The following is a 21030-nucleotide window of genomic DNA, read 5'->3' as shown; positions in this document are numbered from 1 at the left end:
CACTAAAAAAGGTTCCCCTATGATTACGAGCCAAGAACCATTTTTTGTGCCATATAGAACCTTTTTTTTTTGGAGTGTAATAAATTGATAACTCATGAGATTAGTCTACTTACCTTTACAGTTCAACTCTCCTGACACTAATGGTTTACTGTCCTAGGGTCACACAAATATAAAGCAGTATTACTTATTTAACAGTTGACAATTATAGTCAATTATGAGTAAAAGCAATGTAACAAAACCTGTATGAAAAAATCTCTCTGTGCCTAAGAGGTAATATACTGTAAAGGAATTGTTGATGAAATCAGGGATTCATAAAGTCTCCAGCATCCCTGAAGGCTTACCGTTTAATGATATGATAGCAAACCTGTCTGAGGCCATAGACTCTCCACCCCTTTTTATAATGTAAGAGGTCCTCTAAATATGGTTGCAGGAATTTTCTGAAGCATGTTAGTGTCTACGTTTGGGCTGGGCGTCTGCTGGAGACAGGTGTATGTTTATTTTATATAGTGTACAATTCATGCCAGTAAGGACCGGCATACTTAGTCAATAGATGTACTTTCATTCAATTCATTTATGATTCAGAGGAAATATTAAGATTTTGGCTGCTGGCACAAATGGTGGAATGCAAAGGAAACTGGAAAGTCGCTTCATTACAATTAACCAATGGCAATCATAACTTTTTACTTCATTTCGTCTGATGGCTGAAAAAAGCAGAATGGTGTTTATATCAGTTATCAGTTATTGGCTCAGAGAGAATGCGTCTCATTGTTTGTACCAACTGATCTGTACCTTGCTCAAGGACAAGCCAAGTGTCATTTCACTCTGTCCATCATATATTTTTTTTTTATCAGCCGCAAATTAATTCATAAGGCCCAAGGTCAGTTTCCAGTTGGCGTGATCGCTTCACTCAGGCCTTCATCGCTGACACGCCGTTGTTCCTTTGCCTTCACACTTGAGGTCAAAGATAACCTGTGAAATTCTTTCTGGGTGCTCCTAAATGATTGAGAAGAACAGCTTGTGCGATCTCTGCAACCAGCATCCATTTATGTATTTCTCCAGCAGGCCGATCTCACAAAGTAAATGAATGTACACGCAACCTTTCCTCAATGTGAACTTAATATTTATCATCTAATTCGTCCAGTTTGGCAGACAATTCTTAATTTTTTATATCAGCATCAACCCAAGACCCAGGTTATCTAAAACATAGGTCATTCAACTAGACCACATTTTCAGACTGAATTTTTTGTTCAGCTGCACTGTATTGTCCGCCTAAAAGTGTGAAGCCTCTACAATAAGTTCATCCTCAGTCACATTTCACAATACAGCGCCCATTGTAAAAAATTGTGAATATTCTATATTTAATAAAACTTCTGTCATCACTTAACCTCATCTCATTCCAAGACCTGCATGCATTTCCTCCTCCTGTGGGAAACAAAAGGCGATTGCTGTATTTAGATGAATGCTGGGGTACAAACAGTATTGGATGTCATTGACAGAAACACTGACATTTTCAAAATATGTGTTTTAAAAAAAAAAGAGCAAGTCATTCAATTTGGAACCATATGAGGGTGAGTAAATGATGACAGACTTGTCATTTTTAGGTAAAATGTCCAACTGAACTTGAGGAACCGATATTCTAATAACATTACTTTCATGCTACTAGACCGTTTTTCATCATCAACTCTGTAGAAATGTATGCAACAACTACGTGCACAATGCACCATGAACTTTGCGTCAATGCATATGGAGGAGGTCTGTGTCTGACTGTCAGTTATCCTCTTACCACATTGTTTCCTTCCCATTGTCCTTGAGTACAAAGATAACCCTGTGAAATTCCTTCTGAGCCTCTGACGAAATGGTAGCACCTGATGAGGGACAGTGAGAACACAAAGCGGATGCCACATTTCTAAAGGTCTATCAGCGCATAAATAAACGTCAAGCGGTACATGTTGGCACCCTTGCGAGCCGTATACATACTACTTAAGTTACATGGCCAATTGAGGCAAAACAATGCTGGTCACAAGACAAGTGTTTATTATTAACCAACATTCAACCCCTTGACTTAAAAGACACGTAGAAAGAGAAGAAATAGTCATTGTCAACTTTGAACAATCAAAGTTCTTTTTGCAAATAACATAAAAATATGTATGTTGTTCATATACAATGTTTGTTATTCTCAGTATGCAACTGTTGCTGGATGTCTGAAGGGGTCAGCTAACTGTTAAGACCATTTGTTAACCAAAAGGGTGAACGTTTAAGATGCTGCTGATTTCTTTTAAATGACGAGGGGCGTGAGATGTCAAGCCAGCAGTCATTATCTCCTGACTTGTGGCAATATATCTTAATATATCTCAAGCACATTGCACTGTGGTTTAAGGTTGCAGGATGGTTGGTTGGTTGGTCTGTGAACCTTTGAGGAGCTCCTCCCTTTATTCATCTGTTAGACTCCACCTCTAGCCCTGGCCTGTTCTTCACCTTTAATACTAGGTTTTACCAGCATACACTGTTCTCTTTATGCATTCAGCCTATCAAGCAGCGACTCTTTAACAAAGTTCCATTGTTTAATTTAGTGGTTTTTATTTGGAACTTTTGGATACATTAATCTTTTCATTTGTTTTGCAGGTCTCATGCACTCGAAAGGAACGGGGACATTTGATGTAGGTGAGACAGCTGAAATAAACAAATTCTGTAGTATTATCATAGCAAACATTTTAGTTTTTATCTTGAACATTGTCTGTAGATGCTCTGTAGATGTTAGCCTTGCTAACATTGATTTTTCATCAATCACTTTCAGTGTGGAGGATGTTTAGAGGACACTTTGGTCTGTCAGAGATGCACCCTTCTTACTGCAGAACGTGCACACAGAGGAAGACACTATAACTCCTATTGATCTACCAAAGAAATGAGTCTTGGGTTTCATTCACACATGGAGGTATAAATAATGTGGTAGGTGTTTTTTTTACTTGTAAAATAAGATATGGCAAATGCTTAACTGTATTCTATAAAATGGTGTACATATGTCAAGGTAAAAGTACCTTTTGTCATAAATAATGCAAAATGCAACGTATAAAGTTCTGCCTACAAAAGCTTGCAAGTTTTAACCACATGAGTTGGAAGTTAACTTTTGCTCATTAATAACATGCACTGAATTAAAATAGTGCAAATTATAAACTATATATATATAGGACAACCAATAGAGTTTGCCAAATAACTACTGTTGGTTTCTAGCAGTTTAACTCTTTCCCCGCCAGCATTTTAAAAAAAAGTTCCCAGACTATTTTGATGCATGAAAATCTGAACATTCAATATAATAACTCAATTCTTCTGGGAAGGCTTTCCACAAGGTTTAGGAATTTATTCGAATTTTTGACCATTCTTCTTGAAGCGCATTTGTGAGGCCAGCTCTTCCATGTCTTTATGGACCTTGCTTTGTGCACTGGTGCACAGTCATGTTCGAACAGGAAATGGCCGTCCCCAAACTGTTCCCACAAAATTGGGAGCATGAAATTGGCCAAAATGTATTGATATGCTGAAGCATTAAAGGATAACTCTTTATCCTTTAAATTTTTTAAGTTAATCTTGATCGTTATACCTTTGTGAGTACTGTCTATAGAAGAAAAAAACGAACCGGATTGGAGCTTGCAACACGGATCTGTTACAGTTAATGCCCAGAGCTCCCACTCCGCTAACACGGCAGTTATGGGGGCATATACATAGTGTCTTTGTGCCTCTTAACAGACACAAAATGCAATTAAAATGTCTGTCCAACATGAACAGGGCCCTTACATGACAACGAGACGCGTTTAGCCATTGTTTAAATTCACCTAAATAGTGTTTTAGACGGCTAGCTGTAGTCTTGCGCTGAAGTCCCGTGGGAACTCAGTTGTTGCCGGAAAAAGGCAAATAGTCCAGGTGGGAGGAGCTGCAGAATCTTGAGGTCATGAAAAGGAAGACGATGAAAATGTAAATTCTTGTATTTTTGCATTCTGTTGCCACAATTCGGAGCGGCACAAACGCGAACCATTTCTTCTTCACTTGTGAGCCGATCATCACTCTTCACACACGACGCTCCTCCCACCTGGACTATTTGCCTTTTTCCGGCTACAACTGAGTTCCCACGGGACTTCAGCGCGAGACTACAGCTAGCCGTCTAAAACACTATTTAGGTGAATTTAAACAATGGCTAAGTGGCTAAACGCATCTCGTTGTCATGTAAGGGCCCTGTTCATGTTGGACAGACATTTTAATTGCATTTTGTGTCTGTTAAGAGGCACAAAGACACTCTTTATGTATATGCCCCCATAACTACCGTTTTAGCTGAGTGGGAGCATTAACTGTAACAGATCCGTGTTGCAAGCACCAATCCGGTTAGTTTTTTTCTTCTATAGACGGTACTCACAAAGGTATAACGATCAAGATTAACTTAAAAATTTCCCGGAGTTCTCCTTTAAGAGTTCCTTTCCCTGGAACTAAGGGCATCTTACACCACTGCATCTGACGCTTTGCATTGCACTTGGTGATGTAAGGCTTGGATGAGCTGCTCGGCCATGGAAACCCATTCAGTGAAGCTCTACACACTGTTCTTGAGCTAATCTGAAGGCCACATGAAGTTTGGAGGTCTGTAGATATTGACTCTGCAAAAAGTTGCAGACTTCTGCGCACTTTGACCCTCAGCCTGTGCTGACCCTGCTCTGTGATTTTATGTGGCCTACCACTTCATGGCTGAGTTGTTGTTGTTCCCAATTGCTTCCACTTTGTTATAATACCACTAATAGTTGAGTGTGGAATATTTAGTAGTGAGGAAATTTTATGAATGGACTTATAGCACAGGTGAAAACCTATCACAGTACCACACTTGAGTTCACTGAGCTATTCTTTCACAAATGTTTGTAGAAGCGTTTGCATGCCTAGGTGCTTGATTTTATACACCTGTGGCCATGAAAGTGATTGGAACACTTGAATTCAATTATTTGGAGACGTGTCCCAATACTTTTGGCAATATAGTGTAGATAGAGTAGATAGAGTCCATCAACACCCCCAAAGCTTGCAGAGTCCTATACCTCTTCCTGGGTCAACATTTCATCCAGTAACATTAGACAGTTTTGATTTATATGCCGTTTCATGTTAGATGATCAAGAGTAATACAGTGAAATACCGTATAACAGTGAAAACATGGATTGCCATAAAATTCTGTCAATGGTGGGGAAAGAGTTAACAGGATCACGGTGGTGGAGTATGTGAACTGATATGTCTATATTCCAATTGGTAATCACCAAATACCATCGCTGTACTTTTTCATAAAGTTGAACTAGATGACTAGTATGGAACTCATGTTGCTTCCAATTGCATATTTGTAAAAAACACATTTATGTATGGGGTATACTCCAGGGTGCCTGTACTTGTAAAGGGCCTGCCAAACATCATTGTTTTCAAATATGACAAAGACCACAAGAAAAGTTTAATTTGCACACTTTATTCTACAGAACTACAGGAAATGAAGTCACGAAGCACAGAGTCCAGCCAAACAAGCCTTTCAGAAAAATGCAAGAAATTCACTCTTGATCATGCCCTTTCTGTGAGAGGAAGAGAAAAGAAAAGTGTTCATCTGGCATCGCTGAAAGGTAAAAGCTATATAAACTCATATTTACAAAAAGGTCTCTAACCCTTTCACCATTCAAAGTAAAACATTACCCATTGCTTCATTGAGACTTCTTCAACTTAATTATAGTAAGCACACAGAATATTGGGTTAAACTTAGTTAACTTACCTTGGATCCTGTATCACGGCTCTTGGCTCTCAGCTTGTTGACCTGAGATTCAGCAATATCAGCCCTCTCCTCTGCCTCATCCAGCTCATGCTGCAGTTTACGGAACTTGCCCAGGTTAGAATTGGCCTGTTCCTCCTGATTAAATCAAAAGTTTGTTGGCATAAACAATATACAAAACTATATATATATTAGTGCTGTCAGTTAAACGCGTTATTAACGGCGTTAACGCAAACCTATTTTAACGGCGTCAATTTTTTTATCGCGAGATTAACGTTCTTTTTGGTCTAACAAACTTTGTAGTTTTTTCACATGCTGTTGCAACAACTAGTAACGTTAGAAAAACTACAACACCACTCCGGATGTAGCTAGACCGGAAACAAAACATCAGGCACGCTGCGGCTGCCCGAACTCGTTTGGGCCATTAAAAGAGTAGACGTGGATGGCAAGCGTGAGACGCCGAAATGAGAAACGTATTAAGCCATGGTTTAACTCAGGGGTCTTCAACTAAAAGTGCTTGTCTTGAGCGCTGCTTTCTGCTCTGATGGTGCGTAGCCTACACACCAGACGCGAATGAAGCGTTTTGCGCGAGTGATTTAAGTCAATGCAAAGACGCAAATAGACATTCTGCGGCGCGGATTAAGCGGCGTGCATGTCGCGTCATTCGCGTCCGGTGTGAGCGCACCATCAGTCTCTTCTTCACTGCATGCTTGACCGCGCGTCTGGGTCTGAACGTAGTAACAGAGAGCATTGCAACGTTAACTGTTTCATTATGTCAAAAGGCTTCGCGGTCCGGATGGACGCATCTCGCGGTCCGGATTCGGACCGGAGTTCACTAGTTGGCGACCCCTGGTTTAACTGCACTATAGGCGGAGTCCTAGTTTACCTTGCATGTGCACTTTGTAATTTTATTTTGTATCACCCTGTTTTGATCCCTTAGAAAGGGCTGTTGAAGGGGCTGTTTGTGCAACAAAGTATTTGTTTCACCCTTTTATTGATGGGCAGTGTTACATTGTGTGAGATTATTTGCTCCAAGTGAGAATGTTGGTGTGAAATCGAACACTACAGTATGCCAATGTTGTTTTCAATAAAACAAACATTTGAACAAAGCAAGCCGATCCACTTTTCTATGTTGATAAGAGCATTAAAATAAGAAAAAATAATGGGACAAAAAGAAATCAAGGGACATTTAGAATAAATAAAAATGTGCGATTAATTGTGATTAATTGTGAGTTAACTATGACATTAATGCGATTAATCGCGATTAAATATTTTAATCGTTTGACAGCACTAATATATATATATATATATATATATACACAGTACAATGATGTACAGGAAATGAACTTACAGCCTCCTCAGAAGCTCTCTTGTAGGATTTGACCTTCAGCTGGAGTTTGTCCACCAGGTCTTGAAGACGAGCCAGATTCTTACGATCTTCCTCAGTCTGTTGATAGACTAATGATTATTTTTGGTCTGGGTGGTTTGAAGATGGTGACATTGGGGGATATTGTTTTGAATAGAGAAATAACCTGGTAGGTGAGCTCCTTGATGCGTCTCTCATATTTACGGATCCCTTTCACAGAGTCACTCGCCTTTCTCTGTTCTATCTCCACCTCATTTTCCAACTCTCTCACCTACCGAAACCGAACATTGTTTCAAATTTATCAGTTCTCTACAAAGCTATTGATATCTGAATCCAAGTACATAATAGTCATCTTCACAAAAGTAATGCATTTTGAATATAAAATGCATTATTAAGAATTGAAATTCAGAAACTAACCCTGGCTTCCAGTTTCTGGACCTGCTTCTTGCCTCCCTTCATGGCGATCTGCTCCGCTTCATCCAGACGGTGCTGCAGGTCCTTGATGGTCTGCTCCATGTTCTTCTTCATGCGCTCCAGATGAGCACTGGTGTCCTGCTCCTTCTTCAGCTCCTCAGCCATCATGGCAGCATCAGTGATGGCCTTCTTGGCTTTTTCCTCAGCATTCCTGCACTCCTGCACTGCCTCCTCAACCTCAGTCTGAAGCTGAGTATTATCTCCCTCCAGCTTTTTCTTCTGATTCAGCAGGCTGGTGTTCTGAACATGGACAATATTGACATTCATGTATGTAGTCTCTAGTTGATATTGTGTACTAAGAGAGGATTTAAAGGGTTTTACTTGTGTTTGTCTAATGCAGAGATGTGTCATACCTGAGAATGCAGGAGCTGAACTCTCTCACTGACATCCAGCAGTTCCTGCTCAGCCAGTTTCCTTCCTCTCTCAGTTTGTTCCACCATGGATCTCAGCTCATCCAGTTCAGCCTGCAGCAGATTGTTGCGTCTCTCCACAATGGCGATGTTCTCTTTGAGATCATCATTACTACGAAGAGCATCATCTAGTTGCAGTTGGGCATCCTGTAAAGTACAAATGTTACCAATAAAAAGACTGGAGAACTTCATAAGATTTCACTTTTGCATTTAATCTAGCCTACTTTGAGATGCCCATGAAGACCCTTGAGTTGCTTCTGGGCTTCTGATGCCTGTCTGTTAGCCTGGCTGAGCTGAATCTCCATCTCATTGAGGTCTCCCTCCATCTTCTTCTTCAGCCTGAGAGCTTCATTTCTGCTGCGAGTCTCTGATTCCAGTGAGCTCTGCAGGGTATCCACCACTCTCTGCTGGTTCCTCTTGGCCTGCTCCATCTCTTCATCTTTCTCAGCCAGTTTACGTTCAATATCAGCTTTGACCTGATTGAACTCCAGCTGAGCTCTAAGAATCTTTCCTTCTTCATGCTCAAGGGAGCCCTGACCAATTAAGAGCATTAAAAAATACAGTAATTTCATTTAGCATGTGCAAATGTATTCTTGCTGGTGTAACTAGAAAAACTAGACCTACTGCATCTACACATAACATAATCAATATACCTCAGCCTCCTCCAGAGCAGTTTGAATTTCAGCTTTTTCCTGCTCCAACTGCTTACGAATTTTCTCTAGTTCATGAATGTTTTTTCCACTCTCACCAATTTGTTCAGTGAGATCAGCAATCTCCTCTGTTTGGCAGGAAAAATTATTAATATAAAAGAAAGAAAATAAAATCAATTAGCCCAGATGACTAATAAATCAATGGCACCTTGGAGGTTCTTGTTTTCTCTCTTCATAGTTTCCAAATGATCCAGAGACTCCTCATACGAGTTCTTCAGTTTGAATAGTTCAGTGCTGAGAGATCTGGCTTCCTTCTGGGAGCTTTCCAGCTCACTCTGAGACTCCTCATATTTCTGCTTCCATTCAGCTAGGACCTGTTGATAGAATCAGACTTTGATAAGCTACCATTGGAGCTGAATGAACAGAAAGATCCTTTATAAGTGTGTTTTAGTCACCTTGTCAAAGTTTCTTTGCTTCTTGTCCAGAGCAGCAGCAGCAGCATTGGATCTCTCCACATCCACCATGAGGTCTTCAATCTCATTCTGCAGCCTGTGCTTGGTTTTCTCCAGAGAGGAGCATTTAGCATTAACAGCTTCCACAGCTTCTTCTGCATCTTGCAGGCGCTGAGCAAGTTTTTTCCTTCATGAATGAAAAGAATTTGTTCCAAAATAACTTAGTGAGGCTTTTACCAATTCAGATGCTTTTATGGCATGCTACAAGGGAAACCCAAGTATATCCTGCTTCTTACTTAGCTTCCTCCAGCTCCTCAGTCCTCTGGATGGCATCAGTTTCATACTTGGTTCTCCACTGAGCCACTTCAGAGTTTGCCTTGGACATACCACGCTGCAGCTCAGCCTTGGCTTCCTGCTCCTCCTCATATTGCTCCCTCAGCAGATCAGCATCATGACGAGCAGACTGAACTGCATGAGCCAGGGCATTCTTAGCCTGAAAGATATTTACAACTATTTTTTCTGTTATAGGGAATGGCCCAAAGCTGTAGTATAAGGCTCTAGTCCCTTTCAGGCATTTGAATCCCACTGCTCCTAGATGAGCTTATTGGATGATGGGGTAGTGTAGTGGTTTAGGTGTACGACTGCTGCACTGTGTTACTCTAACCTTATGGGTTCAAGTACCAACATTGGTTGCAATACCTTGACTTCCTCCTCTAGTTGTCTCTTGAGGTCCTCAATCTGCTGGGTGTAGGACTGCTTGCCTCTTGTTAGTTGAGAGACCAATGAATCCTTTTCTTCCAGCTGTCTAGAAAGCTCCCCTAGGTAAAAATATAACCAGTACATTACAGAAAGTAATGTGTGGTCTTGATAAGTATTCTAACAATGCACAGAATAAAGTAAAACCTCATCAGAATACATACCATTTTCGGTTTGCAACCTAGCTTTTTGCATGGTAAGGTCATTGATGCTCCGTTGTCCTTCTTCGTATTTTGTTCTGTATTCTGACATCTGGTCCTCAAGGGTCCTGCACATTTTCTCCAAGTTTGCCTGGATAGATTAAATCAATTAATCAAACGGAAGCAACACAGTGGATGAAAAAAGTTGAAGTAAAGAATGCCTGAAGTTAACATGGGAACAAGAATGTATCACCTTGGACTTTGCAAGCTGCTCCATGTTGGAGACCACATCATCCAGTTCCAGTCTGAGTTCACTCTTCTCTTTCTCCAGCTTCTGCTTCACTCTCTGGAGGTTGTCAATCTGCTCTCCCAGATCAGCCACACTGTCTGCATGTTTCTTCCTCAGTGTAGCCGCAGTCGCCTCATGTTGCAGAGTGGACTCTTCAAGGTCTCTGCGCAGTTTCTGGAACTCAGCTTCACGTTTCTTGTTCATCTCAATCTGGGCAGCAGTGGCTCCACCAGCCTCCTCCAACCTCTCACTGATCTCCTCCAGTTCTCTGGACAGATCAGCTCTCTGTTTCTCAACTTTAGCACGGGCAGCTCTCTCAGCCTCCAGCTCTTCCTCAAGCTCCTCAATTCTGGCCTGGTAATGTGAGGAAAACCAAAGTTAAAACTAGAATTCCTAACTGTCCAACAGTCCCTATTTCTAAGAATCATAAAGTTTACCTGCAGCTCCTTCAGTTTCTTCTGGAGTTGGGCTGCCATTGTCTGCTCATCTTCAATCCTGCTACTGAGCTGGCTGATCTCAAAATCCTTCCTGTGTTGCAGAACATATTTGATTGCCATTATTCAGGTTTTGAGTTGTAATTTTGATTCATTATTTCACTCTCTTGAAACCCACTTTTTAATCCTCTCTTCCATTTGCTGTTTGTCATTTTCCAGGTCCATTACGCTCTCTTGGGTCAACTTTAAGTCTCCCTCAAGCTTCCTCTTAGCTCTCTCCAGATCCATACGAAGCTTCTTTTCCTGTTCCAGGGAACCCTCAAGCTGGAAGGACAATATTTTGCTCAGCATTGTAAATGTCACCTTTTTCATTTACAACAGAAGTGTCACCAATCCACTCACATCATCCACTTGTTGCTCCAGCTTGGCTTTGGCTTTTGTGAGTGTGTTGACTTTGTCTTCCTCACTCTGGAGGTCATCCAGCGTTTGCTGATGGGCCTCCTGCAGAGCTTTCTTCTCCTTGGTCAGCCTAGCGATGATTTCATCCAAAGCTGCCATCTCTTCTGTCAGGTTTTTAACCTGTAGAAATGTGTCATTATATCAAGAGACTCATAGCACACCTTTCTAGCATCACTAAACATTCAGTGTTGAAAACTGACCTTGTTTTCAGTGGCATGTTTCTCTTTCTCCACTTTGGCCAGAGTGAGCTCAAGATCATCAATGTCCTTCTTGAGCTCAGAACATTCATCCTCCAGCTTTCGTTTCTTTGCAGTCAGCTCAGCATTCATCTCCTCTTCATCATCCAGTCTCTCAGTCAGCTCTTTCGTTTTGGCCTCAAGCTGGATCTTGTTCTTGATGAGACCCTCACATCTCTCTTCAGCATCACATAGATTATCTTGCTCCTGTTTACAGGAACAGAAAATTATTTATTATTATTAATTTATTTGTATAATTAAAAGTAGAGTTGCATGAATTCATGAATTCATCAAATCATAAACTTACAGTTTGGACTTGGAGTTGCAGGTCGTTCTTCTCTTGGAGAAGAGAAACCATCTTTTCCTCAAGCTCCTTTCTGCGGGCTTCAGATTTGGCATACGCCTCCTTCAACTTCAGGAATTCTTCCTTCATGTTGGCCATCTCTTTTTCTGCTTCAGCAGATCTCAGCAGTGGTTTGATCTTGAAGTAGAGCTTCATCCAGGGCCAATTCTTGACACCCATGAAGGCACGCACATTCCACTGGATCACAAGCAAGGCATCTCTGCAAAACAAAACTGTTTTTTTTGTCTCTTTTTATGATGCATTGACCGATTTAAATGCCCATCCAGTTACCTGCGATCAACAAGCTTCTGGAATTCCAGTCTTGCGAGAAGACCACGTGATCTAGCTTGAATATTGGTGATGATGAGAGCAAGACGGTCATCTCTCATCTCTTCAAGAGTACCCAGTAGACCAGCCTTAAAGAATACCTATGGTCAACAGATAGACATAACAGGCAATCTATCAAAGGCACAAACAAATAGCGCAATGCTGCAAGCGCCCCAGTGATATGGTACACTTTTTAGGGATGTCAGCCTTCTAATAGATTACTTGTAGTTGTCTCAGCGCATTAATGTGGGACAGGAGAGCATATTTTAAAACTAGGGGGAAAAACCTACACAGAATTTAACAAGCTACAAAGTAGTTACCAATTAGTATATATACCTTTGTATGTCCAAATTTGTACTGGTTGTGGTCAATATCCAAAGAGCCCAATAACTTCTCAGCTCCTTTCCTGCTGTCAATGAACTGACCATCTGGGATGGCAACAGGGTTAAGGATACGGTATCTGTTGTTGCATATTTAAAAATAAAGAGTTACCATTGGCAATATTAATATATGAATATTTTTAAACAAGCTAAATTATTTAGTGGGCTTTAATTTTTGTCATTCTCACACATTCTCACACACTTGCATGTCTCTTGTTTTAAGTGAATATACCTCTGTTTGAAATCTCCATACAGGATCCTGTTGGGGAATCCTTTTCTGCAGATCCTGATGCCCTCCAGCACACCGTTACAGCGCAGCTGGTGCATGACCAGAGGATTCTCCATCGCCCCAGGAGTCTTAGTCTCATTGGGGATGATGCAGCGCACAAAGTGAGGGTGAGTTGACCTCAAGTTGGTCATCAGCTTGTTCAAGTTCTCCTGTCGATAGACATTATCCATCAATCTGCCTATATATATATATATATATATATATATTAGGGCATGATGTTTAAATAAATTAAGAAACCAAGCTATACAAAATAATACAATTCATTATGAATCAGCATTGAAAGCACTCTATATTATATTATATTATACTATATTTTACCCTGTGAAGGGCAGACACTGTCTGAAAAGAAGAGCCTTTTTTCTTCTTCTCCTTTCCCTTGCCACCACTTCCTCCTCCTCCCTCCGTGGCTGTTGAAAAAAAAACAATTATTTAAATTAACCTTGCACTAAATCCTTATTTGTCTCAAGGATAAAGTCATCAGCGCAACACACCTGAGTCAGCACTAGCATAATTAGCAAACAGGTTAGACAGAAGTTTCATGGTGGACTTCTGATAGAGGCCAACAACCGTCTCATTGAGAGGGTCCTTGTTCTTCACCAGCCAGTTATTGATGTTGTAGTCCACAGTGCCAGCGTAGTGAACCAGGGAGAAATGGGCCTCTGGTTTACCCTTGACAATCCTGGGCTTCTGAAAGTTGTTTGATTTCCCCAAATGGTTGTCATAAAGCTTAGCTTTGAATGAGGCATCACTGGCTTTGGGGAACATGCACTCCTCTTCAAGGATGGACATGATACCCATGGGCTATAGAGAAGGCAACAAAACGTATGTGACTTAAAGCAAAATGGATATTACACCTTACCCCACCAGTGTTTTTATTGTTTTTTAAGTTGCCAGCCACTGCCAGCATTTTCTGTGTTTTGAAACAGAGATTCTCTGCTCTTTCAGAAGGTGTGCAATAGCGCCCCCCACCGTATAACAGTGAAACATGGATTGCCAGGAAATTTCCGCCAATGGCAGGAAAAGAGTTAAATAAAGTTCAGAGATTAGATGTTTAGAAAAAAGATTTTGTACACCCACCTTTTCAATGAGATCAATACAAGCCTGCAAGTCCATGCCAAAGTCAATAAACACCCACTCAATGCCCTCCTTCTTGTATTCCTCTTGCTCCAGCACAAACATGTGGTGGTTGAAGAACTGCTGCAACTTCTCATTAGTGAAGTTGATGCACAGCTGCTCAAAGGTGTTGAACTGCAGGTGGAAGATATTGTGGAATCACAATGGCAAAGTAATAAAGAACCAAAGTTCCCATTCAGTGAGTGATGTTCAATGTTACGTCGGACTGATGTTATGGGGTCTCGCCTGGGAGCCCAATCACCTCCAAAATGGTGATAAAACGAGCCATTGGACATTGGCTAGTGATGCATGCAGTCACACCTACCCAAACATACGGGTATAAATAGGACTGGCATTACGCCCTTCAGCCATATTTTGCTTCGGAGCCGAACAGTTGCCATGCTTTTCTGAGCCACTGAGGCATCAGGTTTGAATGGAACCCTCCACTATGTCCTGAGCGCTCGCGGTTGGATGATTGGTTACTGGGTTCCTCTAGTGCCTTACTTCTCTGAGGTGCATGAGGAGGTTCAGAAAACGTAGATGGCACCTTTTACAGCCCAACGCCGTTCTTCTGCCTCCTCCACTCTCACAAATCTCAATGGCGGTTACGTGGACATTCTACAGGTGGAGCGTACAATTGTGGTGCACTTGTGCTGTCACCTGGTGGAATCGTCCGCACCTACCGTCCAAGTTGTGTAAGATGACAGCAGCCCTGGCTGCTAAGGCTTACACCACCGCTGGGCATGCCATGGCCATCGTGCAGATCCATCAGGCAAAAGCTCTTGAGGAGCTGCACAAGGGCAGTTCTGAGCCGGGGTTGTTGCAGGAACTGCTCATGGCTACTGACCTCACAGCGCAGGCCCTCGGCCAGACAATGTCCACTCTGGTGGCCCAGGAACGTCGTCTCTGGTTGGACCTGGCTGAGATGAGGGACGCTGACAAAGTTTGCTTTCTTGATGCCCCATCTCCAAGACCGGTCTCTTTGGTGACACTGTCGAGGACATCGCCCAGCAGATCGGCTCAGTGCTTTCCCTTCAAATGGCTTGGAGTGGAGACTGTCCCCCTTCACCTTGAAGGTCTATGTTGCCACCATTACAGCACTTCACAACGCTGTTGATGGCAGGTCACTGGGAAAGTCCTTTCGGGCCTACAAAGAGCTCCATTTGAGCCCCTAGAGTCAGTTGAGCTTAAAATCCTGTCTTTAAAGACACCGTGGGGGACCTACAGGCATTTTCAGTCAGCGAATCGTGCCTAGAGTTCAGGACGGCCTGGTCTCACGCCATCCCCAAAGTTCCGCCAACTTCCTTTTGGGACCAGGTGGTGAAGTTGCAAGCGCTGCCCCCAGAGGAGGCAGACCCAGCCCTTGCGTTGCTGTGTCCCGTATGCGCACTGCGTGTTTACATGGACCGCACGCAGAGCTTCAGAAGCTCAGATCAGCTCTTTGTCTGCTTTGGAGATCAGCAAAAGGGAAAGGCTGTCTCCAAACAGAGGTTGGCCCACTGGATAGTGGATGACATCGCCTTGGCGTACCAAACCCAAAGCGGGCTGTGCCTCCTGGGCATTGGCGCACAGTATCTGGCTGCGGGCTAGGCGACACCTAACACATCTGTGAGATTCTATAATCTCAGAGTGGAGATGGTTTCTTCCTGTGTGTTGAGTACAAACAGGTAATGTGTAGAGAAACGGTCCCTGTGTCTAACAGGGGGATACAAGCGCCTACAGGTGGGTTAAACCATGGAACTGATATGCAGAAGGTTGCTGGTTCGATCCCAGCGGTCACCACCAGTGTTTCTTGAGCAAGGCACTTTACTCCATGTTGCTCCAGGGGGATTGTCCCTGTAATAAGTAAGTCGCTTTGGATAAAAGCGTCTGCCAAATGCATAAATGTAAATGTACAGGTGAGTTCCCCACTAGGCTAACCCTGAGTTGAGTTCCTCCAGCATCCATCGGCAGTCAGCTGGTCAGCCCTTGTAGCCTACTGGGCTAGAGTCCCACATGATATGATTCCCCACTCTGTAATCTCATATGTGTATTGTCCACAATATGGTTTGCCTGGGTGGTGTGCCCTGTCTCTGCCCGGTAGTAGCTCCTCCCCGGAGCAGTAACTTCGACTGTCCCCAGAGTAAACCCTGTCCCTTCCATCCTCTTCGGTATGGGGGACTACTTTCTCGGGATTACATGGGGCACTGGGTAGGTTACGACATTGTGAGTGCAGTTGCCAAAACGGCAGCTTGCCAGCATCTGCATCTCAAACACTTGGAACACAGTTCAGTAGCTATGGCGTTTTCCACACGGACCCCATGACGTCAGTCCGACGTAACATCGAATGTGACTGACTGAATGGGAATGTCTAGGTTACTAATGTAACCCCCGTTCCCTGAAGGACAGAACGGAGATGTTACATCCTCCTGCCAAAGCCCTGAACCACCACTGAATGGCAGGGATCCCTATATCGGCTCCTCAGCAAAACATGAATGAAGTGATTATGCCGGTCCTATTTATACCCATATGTCCGGGTAGTTGTGACTGGGCAAGCAAATCTCACTGGTTAATGTACCTTGGTAATGTAACTCATTTTGTTACCACTTGGAGGTGATTGGGCTCCCAGGCAAGACCCCATGACGCCAGTCCGACGTAACGATAAGTAACCTAGACGTTCTTCAATAACAATAATTAGTTGATTTTAGCTTACATCAAAGATCTCAAATCCAGCAATGTCCAGCACACCAATGAAGTACTGACGAGGCTGTTTAGTGTCCAGGGATTGGTTAATTCTCACAACCATCCAAAGAAACATCTTCTCATACACTGATTTGGAAAGAGCACCAACAGCATAGTACACCTGTCCAATAGATATAATATAGTTATTAAATATTACAAAAAACGTATGCTTTTAGTGTTAACAGTTAAGGACATCATGAAGTCTCCACCTGCTGGACATTCTGTCCCTTGGTGACCCACTCATTTCCTACTTTGACTCTTGGGTGGCACAGAGCCTTGATGAGATCAGCAGAGTTCAGGCCCATCAGATAAGCGGATTTATCAGCATCTGTCGTCAATAAAAGAAGATGGTTGATGGTAATGAATCTTCTATTACCCAATAACTGCATGCATTATGTCAGCATTTTGTCCTAATACTGACCTTCAGTCCCATCAGCCTCGGCCTGTTCCTCTCTTTGCTTCTGTTTGAACTTCATGTTGCCGTAGTGCATGACGGAACCAACCAGCTTGTAGATGCTGTTCTTCTCCTCTTGGGTGAATCCCAACACATCAAACGCTTCCTACAGCAAATTTAATTGATTTAACATGATAGATGCCTTATATTCTTCTTTCTTGTATTTTCAGGCAAATTCATCTTAAGAAGGTAAGATCAAAATGAATTAATGGGAATTTGTAGCTATTTCAAATAACACACATCAGTTGCCATCAGCTCGTCAGAATCAACAATAGAAGCCACTTGAGTCTCTCCTTGAGAGATGAAGGCGTAATCATAAGGGTTTGCTGTGATCAGCAGCATCTCTGAGAGAAAGGACACGGCACTTAGACATCATGTTGTAATGCATTTTCTTGTTAACGTTTAAAAAACTAAATTATTGATGTTATAGAAAATTTTTTGCCCACCTAAAAGTTCTGGTTTCTTCTGAGACAGGATCTGGTAGAAGATGTGGTAGTCTCTCTCAGCCTTGAGCTGGAAAGTCACACGAGATTTCTCCAGAAGATCTGTCACAGAGAAAATTTTATTTAAAATCATTACTATTATGCATTTATTTTATCATTTTAATATGGTACTAAGCATAAGTGTTCCTACAAGTCTCAATATCTGCAGAAGCGAGTTTGCCATTTGCAGCGAAGTGAATGCGGATGAACTTGCCCTGTTTGAAAAGATAAAAATTGTTAGTAAAAGCCATATTCAGTTTTCACTGCTATTTCATTCACTTACAAATCTGGAAGAGTTGTCATTCCTGATGGTCTTGGCATTACCAAAGGCCTCAAGAGCAGGATTACACTGGATGATTTGATCCTCCAGAGTACCCTAGAAAACAATATTAAGAACGTGTGTATGGCGAATGATAATCAAACAAAAAGGTATTCCAATAATTTTTTGTTTGAATTCAGATCTCCTTCATTTACCTTTTTATCACTGGTTTCCTTCTTTGTAGGACTAGCAGCAATACTGGCAAAGTACTGAATGACTCTCTTTGTGTTCACAGTCTTTCCAGCACCAGATTCTCCACTTCAAGTAGAAAGATAAAATGTTAAGCACCGCACAAGTTTTTGTTTTGTTTTGACTATTATAAAAAGTGATGTGCAGAAGCAGACTTACGTGATAAGAATAGACTGGTTTTCTCTGTCTGAAATGGGCAATGAAAATATAAAAAAATACAGTTACATTCTAACCAAACAAAAAAAGAAAAGTTTTCCTCACCATTGACAAGATTTTCCATCATTTATGACAACACTTGCTCGATCATTGATGAGTTTTTCCAGCTATCCATGTTTTCACTGTTATACTATAGGGGGTGCTATTACGCATCTGAAAATGTACAGAATCTCCTGATCCAAAAACAAGCAATTGTAAGCTAAAGGCATATAAATCAAAACAAATCTTGGAGTAATCTTTGACTCTTCACTATTTTTTGATCAACAAATTAATGCTGTTATTAGAGGAAATTTTTTCCATTGAAGATCTATTGCAAAACTGAAGCATCTCCTTTCAAGCAAAGATTTAGAAGTTGTGATTCATGCTCTTTTAACATCACGATTAGATTATTGCAACTCTCTTTATTCCGGTATCCCTCAGTCTTCAGTATCACGATTGCAAGCTGTTCAAAATGCGGCTGCTAGACTGCGTCGAAAAAGAGGGACCACATCTCCCCTATTTAAGCATTTCTTCACTGGCTTCCCATTAAATTTAGAGTTGATTTAAAATTTTAAAATCCTTATGTTTATATATAAGGCGTTGTCTGGCCACGCACCAAGTGATCTTCTTGTGCCTTATTGTCCCGCTAGGGCATCGTCTACTCACTTGCTTTTAACTGTTATAAATCGCTATAAATCAAAGAGTGATCGGGCCTTTTTTGTGGCTGGGCCCAAGCTTTGGAATAGTCTCCCCTATCATGTGAGGTCTGCTCCTACATTGGACATTTTTAAATCTACTCTTAAATCGTATTTTTATTCTTTAGCATTTGAAAACCGTCTGCTTTGTACTCTGTACAGCACTTTGGATCAATCCTTATTATGTTTAAATGTGCTTTATAAATAAAGGTTATTGTTGTTGTTGACCCAGGACGAGCTATAGGACTGTGAAGCTTTGGGGGTGTTGGTGGACTCGATCTACTCCATCTGTATTTGATCATCGTTCTGACCCGGACGAAGTCTTCTAAACTTTTTGCTCAAAATGTTGCTTGCATGCTTTCAAGTTTTTTCTCTGTTCTTTTGATATATTGCATGTTCAGATATTGGTAACACTTTAGAATAATGGACATTAACTAACCATGAGCAATACATTTGTTACTGTATTTGTTCATCTTTGTTAACTTTAGTTAATATAAATCCAGCTGTTCATGGTTTGTTCATGTTAGTTCACAGTGCATTAACTAATGTTAACAAGATTTTAATAAAGCATTAGTAAATGTTGAAATTAACATTAACAAAGATAAATAAATGCTTTATAAGTGCAGTTCCTTATTAGTTCATGTTAACTAATGACCATTATTCTAAAGTGTTACCCAGATATTCATACAAACTAAATATTCTGGGGGCCATTAAAGTTTTGAGAAAAAGATTGGCAACTTTTTAAAAAAAATGCTGGCAGGGAAAGAGTACATGAAAAGTAACTAATTAAACATTTCTGCATTGTTAGAATAGCAAAATATGTGCTTATCAAAATGGGGAAACCACTTCCAATATTTTTCGTTTGTGAAGTTAAATGTCAGACATCAAACTGTTGTTTCTATGAATCTGCCACTTGATTTAAGCTAGTCAATTTGGTCCTAAAGTATAACCAGTGGTGTCAAGTAGACGCACCTGACAGCATGTACTGGTAGGCATTGTCAGAGATGGAGAAGATGTGAGGAGGAGCTTCACTCCTCTTCTTTCCTCTGTAAGCAACAACGACTTCCTGGTTGTACACTGGCAGCCACTTGTAGGGGTTCACAGTGACACAGAAGAGCCCAGAGTAGGTCTGTAGGAGATTCACAGAAGGTTTAGATCTGCTCATGCAAGATAAAGAGAATGTGTGAGTGTGTTAAGACTCGACTCACGTAGATCATCCAGGCTGCGTAACGCTCTTTGAGGTTAAACAGCACAGCGGGCTCGTGTAGGAAGGTGAACATCGCCATGTCCTCAATTTTATCGAACTTTGGCGGGTTCTGGGGGTGAACATCAGCCTCCTTCACAGTTACTGTCTGTAAACAGCACATATCCAAGAGTTATTACTCAAAACAATAAGTTCCTCTAATGTAGTGAAGTAATAATCACTTGTTTAACTTGAACTTACTTTGCCTTTTTCCGTGTCACAGGTGACTTTATCACCATCTCGACTCACAATGGTTCCTTTCACATACTCCTCATCAGGATCAGGGACGAAACACTCTTTCTTCATGTCAAAGGGGCGCGTTTGGGCTTCCAGACGCTCCTTGTCCGACTTCCTGAGAAACGGAGCAGCAGCTCCAAACTCCTCCATCGCAACATCCCCCATCTTTCACCTAGCCTGCTGTTTGTTAGGGTATGCAAACAGATTACTATACGAGATATATTATATATAGGAGCATATTTGGGCACTTAAGACACAAAAATAAGATAATTTAAAAAAAAGAAAAAGAAACAATGCCATTTTCACTACACAAACATTCAAAGCTTTAAGCCAATTGAATATAAATAAGACTAAGGCAAGTTAATAATCAATAATCTTCTTTCATACATATTTGTAAGTTATTAAATATGCTTCAAGCCACAATCAAACATTTCACTATTGTTCACTAATGATGCTGAATTGCTGTTATGATGTAAAACAACTGCAAAACTGTCTTTATGAAACATGCATTACGACCATGAAACAGTAATATAAGAGATGCATTACCTTCCAGCAGAGATTATTACTGCAAACGCTGCCCTACAAACAATGCAGTCAGAGATTAAATGCATTA

General features: G+C 41.4%; 1 protein-coding gene across 1 annotated transcript; it reads right to left on the bottom strand.

The window, feature by feature from the left end:
• Window positions 1–5453: 5453 nt before the first annotated feature.
• On the bottom strand, window positions 5454–20582 carry LOC307119715 (myosin-7-like; the record flags this gene model as incomplete). The annotated part of the gene is made up of 37 exons (XM_079806163.1): window positions 5454–5573; window positions 5768–5902; window positions 7116–7211; window positions 7297–7401; window positions 7548–7844; window positions 7958–8161; window positions 8239–8547; window positions 8668–8792; window positions 8873–9038; window positions 9120–9303; window positions 9413–9609; window positions 9816–9934; window positions 10037–10163; window positions 10266–10655; window positions 10739–10829; window positions 10914–11059; window positions 11138–11314; window positions 11395–11637; window positions 11738–11993; window positions 12065–12201; window positions 12437–12560; window positions 12713–12918; window positions 13088–13176; window positions 13261–13570; window positions 13847–14017; window positions 16575–16724; window positions 16813–16931; window positions 17025–17163; window positions 17298–17401; window positions 17504–17602; window positions 17691–17754; window positions 17823–17915; window positions 18014–18116; window positions 18207–18234; window positions 19910–20066; window positions 20146–20289; window positions 20382–20582. The coding sequence occupies 37 exons, from the start codon at window positions 20580–20582 to the stop codon at window positions 5553–5555; spliced, it is 5826 nt and encodes a 1941-aa protein (XP_079662289.1). The 3' UTR covers window positions 5454–5552.
• Between the last annotated feature and the right edge of the window lie 448 nt (window positions 20583–21030).

The sequence above is a fragment of the Gobio gobio genome (genome assembly GCF_949357685.1).
Source record: "Gobio gobio genome assembly, chromosome: 23".
NCBI classification, from domain to species: domain Eukaryota; kingdom Metazoa; phylum Chordata; class Actinopteri; order Cypriniformes; family Gobionidae; genus Gobio; species Gobio gobio.
This window is presented reverse-complemented; position numbering and strand designations above follow the sequence as displayed.